We start from the raw sequence: 14,836 nt of genomic DNA on the forward strand, positions 1-14,836 counted from the left end.
ATTAACGTTAGGCAGTGCCATAAAAACTAAATTTATTTTTTCTGAAACGGTAATTATACGTTTAAAGCAAACCGTAGTAAAAACAATTATTAATAACGTTAGAGTTCTTTTAAGTTTTTTTTAATATAGAATATAGGAACTCTAACTATAGCTAATTGGAAGTTTCCATAGCATTGTCCTTTATATACCAAAGTACATAAAGCAAAGTCTGAAGTATTTACTTGTACTACTTACTTCAAGTCAAGTACTGTCAAGTACTCGAAGTAAAAACTACGACGTGCAGTATTTACTTGAAGTAAAAACAAATACTCATACCACTCTTTGCAACCGAATTCGATTTTTATGGGCAATTATTTGACCTAAACCCTACATAAGATTGTTAAATTGTTGTTAACTGGAAGCGTACTCCATTGGTATCCTTTAAAATTTAAATACAGTGTTGCCAGCAGACTCAGTATTTCTGGATCAGTCTGTAATAGTTACGAATTTGTTAAGTAAGTCGTTAACGGCCAAAGCAATTTTTTTTTAATAAAATTGTGGAAATTAATTTTACGACGGAATTGGAAAAAAATTGTACGAAATACGTTATGAAAAGTTACTTGTTTGCTGCACTCACTCGTTTTTTCCGTGTGATGTAGGAAAGTCAGTACGCAAAATGGATGGCCTGCTGTCGATTGGCTTCAAAAGGCCGATCGCTGGCCGACAGCAGTTACGAAACGGAGAAACAAACAATTTTGGAATTTTTGCAAATGCAAAGGCCAGCGGATGAGCCTGCCATTAATCCTAGCAGTCTCGATCTTCAAGCAGAGGATTACATCGCACCGCGATTTTTGAAGAAATTTCGAGGGAAAGTAAGTTATTGTTTAAATCCGCTGTTGTTGCACTAGCTACCAAACGTTCCGTTTTCAGAATCAAAGAATTTTGGAAGCACACGCCAATGTTAAAGACCTTCCGTTGATTGAGGCCAAAATGAACTACATCAAGGCGTGGCAGTCGCTCCCTGACTATGGTCTAACTCTGTTTGTTATCAAATTTATGGGAAGCAAAAAAGAGGAGTTGCTAGGGGTGGCCCCAACGCGAATCATGAAAATGGACATAACGACAGGTGATCACTTGAAGACATGGAGGTACAACACCATGATCGCCTGGAATGTTAACTGGGAAGTGAAACACATGATGATACAGTTCGAAGATTGTAACATCATGTTCAGTTGCTCCTCAGCTGATTGTAAAGTCGTTCACGAATTTATCGGCGGTTATATTTTCTTGTCAACGCGGTCGAAGGATGCGAGTCAGACGCTAAACGAAGAACTCTTCCACAAACTGACAGGTGGCTGGTCCTAAGAGTAGTGCCTTAATTATTATTAACGTGTCAATTAAAAAACAAGGAATTTTGTTGTAGCAACTTCTAATCCGGTTATTTGTTAGCGTTGATTCAGTATTTGGCGACATTGAAGTGTCTATGGTCAAGTTGTAGCCCGTTGAACCTCTCCAATTATTGTTATTCAAATTTTATAAATATTTTTCAAATAATGTGGCAATATCTAATAGCAGGTTGCGCGAAAGCAGTTTTTCTTGTAACTTTACTAATTTACTAGTCTAATGTCACATTTTAGTGACCGCCTAAAAACTTTTGGTAATTCTTTCACCTCTCTATCAACCCGACTAGCAAAAGTGCTTATATTTTAAAACATAATCGTGCGCTCTTTTGCACTAAATTAAAACGAAACAACAGAGGTAAGTAAAATATTTGAAATGAAGAGAAATGTGATAACAATTTAACGGAAATAACTAAATATGGTAAAGGGGGTTTTAGGAAACAAAATATTCACTAAATAAAATGATTCCTTAGATAAACCCCGATATTCAAAAATCGATGTGTCCGTGGTAATTACTTTACCATCAATAAAGTGGACAGATGCTTTTCAACTCATCTGTAACTATTTATTATGTAAAGGTCCAACCAAACGAGGGGCCTATTTCACCAACGAAATTTTCAATTTTTTACATGGTAACATACAATTTGGTGATAAAGAAATTTTTCCAAGATGTCAATGTCGCTTTTCACCTTTCAAACGTTTTGTAAAGTGTAAACAGACTAAGAAGAAAGATTTATAAATAAGAACAAATTTTGGTTAAACATTTCAAGTTAATTCTAACAATTAAGAAAATTGTTAAATTATAATCACTAAAAAGATCTGAAACAGTTACTACACATTGTAAAATTAATTATTTGAAATTTTACGCATGTTTTATTTTGTCAGTCAACTTCTTTCTGTGAAAAAGAAGACTGACGAATTCTGAGAAAAAGGCTCAATTTACTTCATATAGACAAAAGAACATTGTGAAAAACTGAAAAGTAAATAAAATTGTATTTCTTTAATAATTATACTTTTGAAACAGAAACACTCTTTACTTTGCAGAATCTGCAAAGTGGAAAAGCATAGCGTAGAAGTTTGTTGGTAAAATGGACCTCTGATTTTATTATAGTTCTCAGTTTTTGTGTTTTTAATTTGTAATCAGGAAACAGATAAAAAACGATCAATAAAAGTTTAAATAAAACGCTACATTCAACACTACTAAAACAGGTGTTTCTTTAAAAATACATAAGTTTGCATTTTTGTATATATTTTTTTAATACGCATGCTTGGACATTCTGTATAGAGGCACCAATTTACCTACCTCAGGTGAAATTGTCTAGATTTGGTTTGGAATTTTAAGGCATTATTATGCATTTTTAAATAGGCTAAAGATTTTATTAAACAGTACTGTACAATCACCGTAAAAAAGAATGACACCCCTACCAACCGGGATAACAAAAGTCCGACTAAAATTTTTTAAGTCGTAAATTTCAGCAAATAGGTTAGTTTACAAACTGTTTACACAATATCCAGCTGATTCAGAAACTAGCCAAACGTACACATAAACCAGAAGATTTATGGCTGCGGTTTTAGAGGTGTCATTCTTTTTTATCGCAACTGTCCTGACAAATATTACGATTTAAAACATATTTATTGTTTAAATATTGAAGGAAAAAGAACAAGAAAAACATTTATTTTTGCGCGTGTAGTAAAAATTTGTGTTCATTAAATATGCAGACATACGGATAAATTTTAACCGGTTAAACCGAGATAAACCCCATATTTTTTATTACCTGTACCTAGTCTACGTATTTTTTAACCCAAAAACGTTTTGAAATGTTTAATTATTTGACAGTTGTACAAAGCCACACTTTGCTAATTGGGAGGTAACCAAGGAAGGGGTAAAAACTGCTTTTAAGCCAGCCTGAATAAATAATATTGTATTTATAGATAAAGTGTTTACTAATTTTATTTAACTTTAAAATAAAATTACACGTAAAACAAATATGTTTTTTTAATCATAATGTATGACATATTGAGGGAAAAAATCGTCATCATCGTATTTGACAATAACCGTACCCCTTGAGTTTTTACTGGTGTCGTAAGATTCGGGTGGCACTGTCATGGAGGAGTCTCCAATGACCGACTGAGACACTAACACCTTGTTCAGCAGCATCACATTGTCGCCATAATGGTACGCGTATGACGCTTCGGGTGTAAATGAAACTCCCTTTCCAAACTTGTGTCCAAATGATTTCCCGTAACGTTGAGCAGGTCGCCGCCAGTCGTAACCGAACTTGCAAATACCGTCGATATTTGCTTCTCTAGTTCCATGAAAGAGCTGTCTTTCCGTAACACTTTTTGCCTCCGCTAACATTTTCTCCTTTTTCAACAAGTACTGGCCCAGCAAATACGGGTTTTCAACGCGTTCCAACTTGGTTATGTTCAAACCGCGTCTTTCACTTGTTGATGAAAATAAATGTTCAACAGTGGCGTATTCAGGCGTTGAAGTACTGAAGTTGGTACGGCTCGTGTGATGTCCCCTCCCAGTTGGATGCTACAGGCAGTGCCAGAATTTTTGAACACAAGTCCGGATCTGGCGTCGATTTTTCGAAACTGTCGTGTTGGCTGTTTTCTAACTTGATTTCTTCAACCCCGATTATTTCGTTTTGATTTTCTGGTTCGTCCGTAAAAATATGACTTAATTCTTCTTTGACTTCGTGTTTCTTCCTTTCAACTGCTTCGTTCGAAATTTCCAAACTTTGCTCTCCTTCTGCTTTCTCAGATTCGATGATTTCTACAACCTTGGAAGACGCTCCATGAGATTCCTCTCCTTGTTCAGAATTAACTCCAGACTTGACTGTGGTTATGTTAGTAATCTCTGACGATTCGTAATTTTTCGAAAGTTGTCCAGGGATTAATTTAGATTCTACAGAATCATCTCCGAAAGGTTCAATAGTTTCAGGAAGAGGGTCAGAATTGTTCAAATCTTGCCTAATATCCACACATACAATTGCTTCATCTTGGTCTTTACCAGAGTCGTCATCCAATTTTCTCTTTTTTGTGCTTATGTCTTCATTTTCTACTAAAAGCGTATCAGGAAGTTCATTTTCCAATGCCCGTTTTCTTGCAGGCTCAGTTTCTCCTCGAGGTCCAATTGCTTCTAGTTTCGAATTATCGTCTTTACTATTGTTTTGGTTGTCCGTATCTACATTTCCTTCAATGTCTTTAGATGAAATGGAATTAAGTTCGACTTCATTGTAAAGATCCATATTTGAACTGTTCTGGTTTGTTATTTTTCCCAATGGAACAATGTTTTCTGAAATTGTAATAATTAATCTAACCGTGGAAAAACATTTTTGAAATTCAATTTAAACTATGACCCAATAAAACAATAACGCACACTGCAGTTTTATCATAAAACTGTCTAGATTCCTCAAGTAATCTTTTTATTGTGATAAAAAACTTTTGAATAAATACCTGCGATAATTTCAGCTATTACAGAAAGGTAAGTGTAAAATGTAATCCCAGTAGCTTTAAAAAAGTACGAGATTTAAGCAGTGGAAACAAGAAACAACCCGTAACTACACATCACAATACTGTAAAATAATATGAACAATGATTTGCTAGTTTTCGAGCTATTTTCTTTAATCTCCTTTATGTTATGCCGATGGATCATTTTACTATTATGAATTATAATCTTAAGAGATATTGAGCAACACATATTTGTACTCGAACTTACAATAAATTTTTTTTCCAAAATTGTCGAAAGACGTAGAAATTTATTTGAAATTGTTTCAAAATTTAGTGCTTTTTGAATAATGCGATGCCAAAGAATTAATCTAACCATAACATCTAGGTACCGCAAGCAGCTTGTAATTAATTAGTGTTATTATTAAATAAAACTTACCTGATACCTCTAGCATCTAGTTTTTTACGATTCTATATCACGGACATTTTACACATTATTTAGTGGAAATATTTTACTCGGAAATAACACCATGGCGAAAAATGATACCGCGTAGTTCGTCGGGGATTCCCCGAATTATTTAATAAAGATTCCGATCGTAACGTCACGATGGTGCGCCTTGCAGACGCTTATTCCCGATCGTATTTATTGATTTTTAAATTATAATAATAATTTGTAATTTTTTAAGACCTATTAAACGATTATCCAAAAAAATGTACGTACGCATGGCATATCAGTTTGAGTGTATTCTTATCACTAAAGAATGTGAGGCGTTGTAAGTCAATCTTCGCATTATAGGAAGATTGTCTTACAACGCCTCCCAATCTGTGATTATCACAGACAATTTTGCCAATGGGAAAAATTTTCACCATCAAGTGTGAAACATAAATAAATAATAATTTTTGAGTCAACGGTGTCCATTTCCCCGAATTATTTTAGTTCTTCAAATAAATTAAAATATATTCAAGACTGCCAACAAAACGTTGTTGTTTAATTTGTGTAAATGTATTCGAATATTATCGAAACGGTTTTTTTCAAAGATCCTCAAACTAAGTTTGTTTAGCATTACTTATTAGGGTACATACGTCAAACAAGCTGAAAATGACGCCTCACTATTGGATTGCAAACTTGACGTAATAATTTCAAGATAAAGTTCTTTAGGATTCTTTAGAATTAAATCGGCCACTTATTTTGCATTGACAAACGTCAAGTTAATTAAATGATAATGTTTTTTAAAAGAAAAATTTAACAAACCATCTCTTGAAGAAAAAACAAATCATTATTAACTTAAAAATGTTTCTGAAAAGTGTGGGTTTACCTTAAGTGGCTTAATTCTTTAAAAAAAAAGCGAAATTAAAATTTACTTCAGAATTTTATTTAACTAATAGTTCGAATTAAGAGGGAGAACACGCTAGAAAGCTTCGAATGTCACCCATTTTCCTGCCTATTTTATAGTCGTTGTAAGTAACGTTTTTGAAAGTTATTTACATGATACATTTTTCTAATCGGGCTGTAGGGGGAAAGTGTTTTAAAATGCTGTCAGTGCTTTATTTAATTCAGATAAAAATCCTGAAAACTATTTTTTATTTCCCTTCAAAATGTGTATAAAAAGAAAATGAAATACTTTTGATCCTGTTAGGAATAAAGTGCCATTTGTTTTAACTTAACTTGAAATTGTCAATCCTTAATTCGTAAAGCTTGCGGTACTGGCCTATGATATCTTCAGCGATCCTTCTTTTGCTTCAATTCAGTGTTGCACACTGTGGGTTATTGCCTCAAAAACGGACTCGTTTACACTTATTCTAAGTTAGTTTTTGTTTTCGAATTGCCTTCATCATGAAAAACTGGTCATGTAGAAATTTTTGAAAAACTTAATTCATTCCTTTTGGATAAAGCTAGAAATTTTTTTTTGCAAAACGTTGTTCACTGTCTCTACTGTTTTTTGAAGATTCTCGGATCTCCAAGATTTTTCAATTTTCTTTTGTAGGTTTGTGACATCTTCAAAAAATAGTAATAAAAAAAATTAATATTTTACTATAAGAAACTTATAGACTAAGGGAAAAAACCGCGCATAACCTCTCAGTTGTATTTTATTATTCAATCGTTTATTTAAAAAAAAATAAGCTCTCAATTTGATTTCGACTACCTATGGTCAAATAGAAGCTCAAAGACTAACTGACGCCCTCGTGTTTAATTCTTGGGTGGATAAAGTGCTTTCTAAAACACTTACGACCGGTTTAAAGAAGCGTCATTAATTTAATCTGCAATTGAATGCGTTATTAAATGATCACATGACCAAATTGAATCACTTTGAGTGGTCTATTTGCGTTGTTAACTTTTAACAACAAATTAAAATTTAATTAAGCCTTCTATAAACCGGCCTTTAATACAATAAATAACTGTTATTTTTGGGGCTGGTTTATAGAAAGCTTCATCAAATTTTAATTCGTTGCTAAAAATTAACAACGCGAATGGACCAATCAAATTGGCTCAATTTGGTCACGTGATCAATTAATCACGCATTTAATTGCGAATTAAATTAATGACGCTTCTATAAATCGGCCTTAGGGCCGGTTTATAGAAAGCTTTGTTAAGATTTAATTTGTTGTTAAAAGTTAATAACGCGAATGGACCAATTACATTTGTTCAATTTGATCACGTGATCAGTCAATCACGCATTTAATAGCGAATTAAATTAATGACGCTTCTATAAACCGGTTCTTAGGGCGGGTTTATAGAAAGCGAATTAAATATTTAATTTCAAATTAAAAAGTTAATGTCGATTAACTTAATTTCGTGACGTCACTAATCGCGATTAAATCGATTTAATTCGAATTAAACTAATACGTTGTTAAATTCCATTTAATCGCAATTAAATCTAGAAATCGGTTTACAAAAGCTCAATTAACAGTTAATTGCGATTAAATTATACATTAATATGAAATTAAGTTAATGAAGGTAGCTACTTCAATTAAATTTTAATATCTGTCATGTTTGATTCCAAAAAACTTTGAGATAGCTTATATTTAAATAAAATAAACGGGAAATAAAGGTAAATAATACACATTTTTTAATTATTTTATTATTATTCAAAAAATTACAATTAGATGTCTGATGTATCACTTACGACTACATCATCGTCTGATGATTCTTCTGAGGATGAAGTAAGAATGGAAAGAATACCTAGAAGATACCGAGGGATAAGAGATAGAAGAAATCCTTATGAAATTTTCGACGAAGAAGAATTTGAAATGAGATTTAGATTCTCGAAGGCAACTATCTTATGGCTTCATGAGTTGATCGGTCATGATTTAGAACCTACAACTAGAAGACGCAAATCGATATCTGCAATAAATAAGATTTTAATTACAATGAGGTATTTGGCAACAGGTTCCTTTCAACAATTAGTGGGTGACACTGTTGCTGTACATAAGTCAACAGTCTGTGTTGTTATAAAAAGTGTTATCCAAAAAATCGCTCAACTTAAACCACAATTTATAAAAATGCCAAACAGAGAAGAACTACATAATGTTCAGTTAAAATTTTATCGTAAAAGAAGAATGCCAAGAGTAATAGGTGCAATAGACTGTTCTCACGTAAGAATTGAATCACCAGGTGGCCCCAACGCTGAAATTTTTCGTAATCGGAAGGGATTTTTTTCAATTAATGTACAGGCAGTATGCGATGCAGACCTGCAAATAAGAAATATTGTCGCGAGGTGGCCAGGAAGTGTCCACGATAGCACAATATTTAATGATTCATCCCTCTGTGCACATCTAGAAAGAGGTGAATATGAAAATGGTTTTCTACTTGGAGATAGTGGATATGCTTGCCGTCCCTTTCTTTTAACTCCAGTACTGAATCCAAGAACAGCTGCGGAAGAAGCTTATAATTTGTCACACAGAACGACTAGAAATGCTATTGAACGGTGTTTTGGAGTTTTGAAACGTCGTTTTCCTTGTCTGTCATTGGGACTGCGGACTAAAATGAACACTACATTAGCAACTATTGTGGCTTGTGCTGTGTTACATAACATTGCCATTTTCACAAATGATAATGAACCGCCAAGAGATCCAGATGTTGAAGTACCTCAAGAACTTGAAATTGAACCTGTTCATAGAAATAATAATATTAATGAAAATACTGCCGCTCGTACGGCCCTTATAAGAACACATTTTCATTGAAAAAAAAAACAAATAAAATTTCAATATTTATTATTCATTTCGGCTAATTTTTTCCAACTCTTTTTCTTTAATTTTTAATTCTAATTCGTACATCTTTTTTTTAAATTCAATTTCCATGTTTGCTAATTTTATGCGCTTTAAATATAGTGTTCTTTTCAAATCAACTGTTTTTTTTTTGTTTGATTTATTTTTAGAAGGGGTGTATTTTTTTCGTGGTGGCTGGTGGGTAGGGATTTCTTCACAAACGGTTTCGGATGGGGGAACACATTCATCTTCAAGGTAAATGGGGAGATCAGAAATATTTACATTAGAGTGTCCTTCAACAGGTTCCAGGACAGGAGGGGATATTTCCTGATCTTGAGTTAATAGTACTATATCTAAAAATTTGATAAATTATTTGAAAGTTAACGATTCTTGTTTGAGATCAAATGTGTGTATTCGTGTATTATTATTATTATTATTATTATTACTGTTAAAGCATGGTTTATTTACCTTTGTGGTAAATATTGTCATCATCAAATAGATTTGGTAAGGGCCTTGCCTGTGGCTCGACCATTGCTAAGACTCTAGCCCCCACGTCAGTTAATTGGCTCTCGAACGTTCCACCCCCAGTTTTCGAAATGTTTTTCTTAAATGGATAAGAAAATTAGTTTTTCTGAAATTTAATTATTTTAACTAACCTTATCTTCATTTTTTTTTCGTTTAAGCTCTGCTATATTTCCCAGTTCATTCGTCTCATCTAAGTATCTTTTTTTCTAAAAATGTAAACAGTTATAGTCACTCACATAAATAATATTATTTATTTACATTTTCTTTAGCAATATTTTTTTTAGCTGTCCGGCGTAAATTGGACCAAAGCACTTTCATCTGCTTTCCTGTTCGTGGTGCTGTTGATGATGCTGAATTAAATTCTTCAGCCACCTTTTCCCATGCGTCTTTTCTCTCCTTTTGGGAAACACCGTCGGTTTCTTTATTTTCTATTTTGTTTTGATATCTAAAGGAAAGGCAGAGGTGGATGTAGGATAACGTAAAAGAAGGAATATAATGTCATATTTGAAAAAAATGGTTGGATTAAAGTGCAGTGCAAAAATCATGTGGAAAAAAATTAGGTGCATGTTTGAAACCTAAACATACGATTTAAAAAAATGTTAGAATTGTGTTTTGCACCAAATTCCAGACTCAGGAGACGTACAAACCTAACCTACAATAATCGTTAATTTATGCCAAAGTAGCTACATACCTGTTTATAATATCTAGAGCAATTTCCTTTTCCCTTTCGGTAAAGTTCTTTGTTCTTTCTCGGTGCACCTTTGCCTCCGTCATTTTAAATTTTAAATGTAATTTGCACAAGCGCACACACAGACCACACGGGAGAGAATTATAAAAACACTCGTGAAAATAGCCACTGAACTTAATCAGTTGTGCCAACCCCGTCAAATGTCAATTTAATTCGAATTAGTTAATCACAATTAAAATTTGATTAAAAACGCATATGTAAACCGTGATCAATTTGATGGCGATGTTAAGTTAATTTTGATATTAACTTAATTCAGAATCAAAAAATGTTCTATAAACCCGACCTTAGTGTTTAAATTTAAATATCCTTTGAGTAATCAGCAAATCACACTTAACTGTTAATGTTTTAAGAGAGACAATTTAAATGTCGCTTAGATCCAAAAGCAAAAAAATTAAGTGTTTCAGTTAATTTTGAAGTTATTCAACTTGCAACAAACCTTTTCACTTTTTACCTTCTTTATTGCAGTAAGCTAAAAAAAATAATATGTCCTTTAAAGTGGTGAAAGCTCTACTTTTCTGAGGTTTTTATGTAATAATTAAAAAAAAGCATGTTTTCGTCAAATAAATGAAATTGTTTCAAAAACAAAGCAAAATCGACCAAAAACAATTTAAAAACATCAGTGTTAAAAGCCACATGCAAAAAATATAGGTTGTTCAATTTAAACAAATATAACTTTACGTTGTAGTAATTTCAGAAACAGCCTGTATACTCAGAAAATAATTTTAGTGAGTCAGGGGGTTAGTATGTACGGTCTTCGTAAAGAAAAAGATTAATTTTCTAATGATTAAAGGTCAATATTGGGCATTTTTACATGGCTGGGTCCCTGTAAATCTACCCAAGTACGGACTGATCCAAAAATACTGGGTCTGTTGGCAACACTGGACTTAAATTTTTTAAGATACCAATGGAGTACGCTTCCAGTTAACAACATTAACATTCTTGTGGGATTGTACGTCAAATAATTATCAAGAAAAATCGAATTCGGTTGCAATGTTACAAATTACGAGCACAAATACTTTCAAATGTGTTGCCAACAGACTATTTCCGAATCAGTCTGTATAAAGGAAGCGTTTAAAAAAAAAATTAAATTTAAAAAATCTAATTTGACTGGGCTCTTAATTCTAAATTCAATTTTAATTTCGCTTTCTGTAAACTGGGTCCTAAAGGAAAATATAATCTGGAAAATATACGTCTAGTTTGCAATAGGCTACAAGGATCGGCATACACAGCAGGGACTGGTTTATTAAGGCGTTATTTTCACTTTGTTCGATTGTACATAAAAATATTTTATTTGAAAATAAAATTACAATAATTGCATAAATGGACATTATATTGTTAAAGATTATGGAATACAATACTGTGGTTAGTTAATACTGTTTTAAGAAAATTAAAAAAATATTGAACAATAATAGTTTAAACTTACAAGTTCATTTCAGTGGGTCCATTCCCTTTAAATTTAATAACGTTACTGAACAATTACCAACAATTACGTATATTTCGTTGCAAATGGACACAATGAGATAAACTTCTTCACATGTTATTCAGTCATCAAAAATTCTAAATGAGCCCCCTTCTGATTCGGTCCTCATCCGGAGAAGAATACTGTTTAAAACGCCATCTATAGCGGAAGAATAATGAATGACATATAGGGGGTAGAAATCATCATCTTCATATTTTACATACACGGTGTTCCGGGCATTTGTCGTAGTATCGTACGATTCGGGTGGAACTACCGTGAGGGAACCTCCCACCATTGAACGGCCCACCAACACCTTGGAAAGGAACATAACATTATCCCCGAATGTGTAATGTTTCGCATAAGAAACTTCGGGCGCGAACGAAACTCCGCGACCAAATTTGTGTCCTCTGGAGTTCCCACATTTTCGCCAATCAAAATTAAATTTGCAAATTCCATCGATGTACGTCGCTCTAGTGCCATGAAATAGCAACCTCTCGGTTACTCCAGAATACTTGCCTGCCATTTTCTTTTTTTTCAATAAATATTGTCCAAGAAGAAATGGATTTTCGACTCGTTGCAATGTATCAATTTGTAAACCACGAGCGGTCTGCTGAAAAATACCTTCGATGCGTCGAAATTCTAGCGAATTGCGGTCAACAGTATTTAAGACGTAGGGTTCATGCGTTGCGGATTCCCAATTTTGTGTCATTGGATCGCGTAGAATTTCTTGAACAATGCGGGGATTTACGCAGGATTTTTCGGCACTCATTTTCACACTTTGGAAAAACTATTTTAGAGCCAACACAGTTTAATATAAAAATAGTCTTACGTTTTACCAGTTGAACGATTTACAAACCAATTTGCACAACTGTAATGTGTGGAATAAAGATGCGCACAAAGTCGGGGGAATCACTTGACTCAAATGAGGCCTTGAAACTCGTCGAAATGCAATGCTTGTTTATTGTTTTCACTTAGCGCTTTGTTCAGTGAGAGTGATAAAATATGTTATCAAATGCAATTGTGCAGAATTATTTTCGAGGAAAACCGAGGAAAAACGACGATGATCGAGTGAGTGCGTATCACGCACGAATTATTTTAAACGCGGCCTATTAAAAATTAAATATGTAATTAATGTGTACCATCGATATGTCACACCGATCTCATGTAAAAATTTCAAATTGAATGTCTGAAACTCCTTTGTTAAAATTTCTCATTTTTTATTCGCAGGGTGAATCTGCTAAAAATATACAATATTCTTTCCTCTATGCGTGTCAATTTTTACAAAATTTTCCTCCAACTCCTGCTGATTTTTTTTTTTAATAATTCCTGAAACTAATAATGCTTGAAAGTTGTGTTTTGCAAGAATTACATAAAAAGAATTAGTATTACGCTAGTGTAAAAAACTCCTGAAAAATTTATTCGTTGTATAGCTTACATTTATTAACTACAAAGAAAATTTTATTTTGCGATTAATTTACCTTTCCATATGAATGGTAACTTCAATTAGTAATTAATTAATTCGTAGTGTTCAATCAAATTTTGCTGCCGTTTATTCTGCACAGTTCAAATTAATTGCGAATTAAAATTTAATTACCATTACAGGTGAATACGGAGGACTATAACTTAAGAGATGAAACGAGATTCAAAATCGCAGGACTTTCTGTACTAAAAAAATAGTACGGTAGAGTAAAAACGAGATCGTTTCGTTATACTGACTTGGTGCCAAATCATTTTAATTTAATTAATTACAACCAGTTCACTTGGAAAAAAAACTTTGCATTCTTAACAGACTAAAAGAAAAATTGAGATAAAAAACATGAGAAAAATATATTTAGAATTCAAAGTTTTCGCTTCGTTCCGTATTTTTCAAAACGCAGCAAAAAATAGTGTTCCATTTGAAAAAAATTGTTATTCAATTTTTTGCGTTCTGACACACCCTGTATATTAACTGCGTATTTCAAGTAAAAGTCGACTATTTGCTAAAACTGCAAAATATTCTGAGTTTTTCTGTGAAAAAATTGTCAGAAAATATTCGTTGGCGATTTCGTAGATTTTTCAAAAATTGGTCTTTTTTATAACAAAAAGTTGAATAATTCCGAAACGAAGAGATAGACCTATAATAGTTTGTATAAAGTTACATTATTTTTGTGTAGAATCTAATTATGCAAAAATATATAGGTGTTCCATTTAAAAAATATAACTGTGGTTCACCATCCTGTATACAACAACACCCTGTGTATAATAACAATATTTTTAGTTTTCTAGGTTGATCTATCGTATAATGAAAACGGCATGGCAATATTTTAAATAGCAAAATAGTTGTAGACCGATTACACACCCCTGGGTCACTTGTATAGCTCTTCAAAGTTAAATTTTTAAGTTGAGTTTTTGGTGCTTCAGATCATATTTCTTTTGACTTTAGTTAGCGGAAACGACAGCTTATGAAACTTTAAATAAATACCTGTTGAAAAAATTCAATAATTAATGTCAAAACAATTAAAAAATTAAATTAACTTCGACATCATAGGAAAGCAAAAATCGATACCGTTTGCTACGGAAAAGAAATTTAAAAATATATCAAAATTAAATTGCTTGAAAAAAAAATCTGACTTCATTTTTGTGCTTAAATTTTATCCCCAATTCACCATAACAAGAGTACGTTCGTCACTTTTGAATCATCCTGTATACTATGTATGTTATAACTACTAAAAGAAAGGAATTGTGGAAAAATTCTGAAAAAAAATCACATGCATAGAGAATGATAATAACCTCCTTGGAATAAAGCATCCAATAGTAAACACTGCTTCCTTGTTTTTTAGTTTTGAGATATAATAAATAATAAATACATATAGACTTGTAGAACACCCCGTATAAAATCCTGTCGTATCAAACAGCCCAAAAATACTATTAATATTCTTGTTTAATAAGCAGCTTATGTTAGAAACTGTTTTTGTTAAAAAAAAGTCTACCTGGAGAATATTAATTTTATAGTTGTTAAAGGGCACATCCAAAAATGATGTCTCATTAAAAAAAACATAAGCTTGTATTGTACATCATTTTTGAATT

The 14,836-nt window shown here is 32.6% G+C and overlaps 2 protein-coding genes, 1 long non-coding RNA gene and 1 other non-coding gene across 6 annotated transcripts in view; 1 reads left to right on the forward strand and 3 right to left on the reverse strand.

Moving 5' to 3' along the window:
- Positions 1 to 3,366, forward strand: part of LOC659396 (unc-112-related protein) — a 28,292-nt gene extending 24,926 nt beyond the window's left edge. For both annotated transcript variants that reach the window (XM_008198087.3, XM_008198088.3), the window contains exons 7-8: positions 639 to 851; positions 910 to 3,366. In XM_008198087.3, the coding sequence (XP_008196309.1) occupies positions 639 to 851; positions 910 to 1,344 (648 nt within the window). In that variant the 3' untranslated portion in view covers positions 1,345 to 3,366. The remainder of the gene's footprint in view (positions 1 to 638; positions 852 to 909) is intronic.
- A 367-nt stretch (positions 3,367 to 3,733) lies between these two features.
- Positions 3,734 to 5,557, reverse strand: LOC103313807 (hypothetical protein). 2 transcript variants are annotated; one of them, XM_015982001.2, is made up of 2 exons: positions 5,272 to 5,557; positions 3,734 to 4,680 (listed from the first exon to the last, which is right to left on the reverse strand). In XM_015982001.2, exons 1-2 carry the CDS (start codon positions 5,285 to 5,287, stop codon positions 3,860 to 3,862), a joined length of 837 nt encoding a protein of 278 aa, XP_015837487.2. In that variant the 5' UTR covers positions 5,288 to 5,557; the 3' UTR covers positions 3,734 to 3,859. The 2 variants fall into 2 exon arrangements, with proteins under 2 accessions (XP_015837487.2, XP_008196226.2); XM_008198004.3 differs by lacking the exon at positions 5,272 to 5,557 and adding an exon at positions 4,842 to 4,979.
- A 3,694-nt stretch (positions 5,558 to 9,251) lies between these two features.
- Positions 9,252 to 10,929, reverse strand: LOC135265736 (uncharacterized). Its single transcript, XR_010333558.1, has 4 exons — positions 9,822 to 10,929; positions 9,695 to 9,769; positions 9,507 to 9,642; positions 9,252 to 9,391 (listed from the first exon to the last, which is right to left on the reverse strand). It is a non-coding gene; the product is annotated as an uncharacterized LOC135265736 (long non-coding RNA).
- A 643-nt stretch (positions 10,930 to 11,572) lies between these two features.
- LOC103313828 (uncharacterized) lies at positions 11,573 to 12,130 on the reverse strand. The gene is made up of 2 exons (XR_010333559.1): positions 11,995 to 12,130; positions 11,573 to 11,929 (listed from the first exon to the last, which is right to left on the reverse strand). It is a non-coding gene; the product is annotated as an uncharacterized LOC103313828 (transcript).
- Positions 12,131 to 14,836: the final 2,706 nt, after the last annotated feature.

This window comes from Tribolium castaneum, chromosome 3, assembly GCF_031307605.1.
Source record: "Tribolium castaneum strain GA2 chromosome 3, icTriCast1.1, whole genome shotgun sequence".
Lineage (NCBI taxonomy): Eukaryota > Metazoa > Arthropoda > Insecta > Coleoptera > Tenebrionidae > Tribolium > Tribolium castaneum.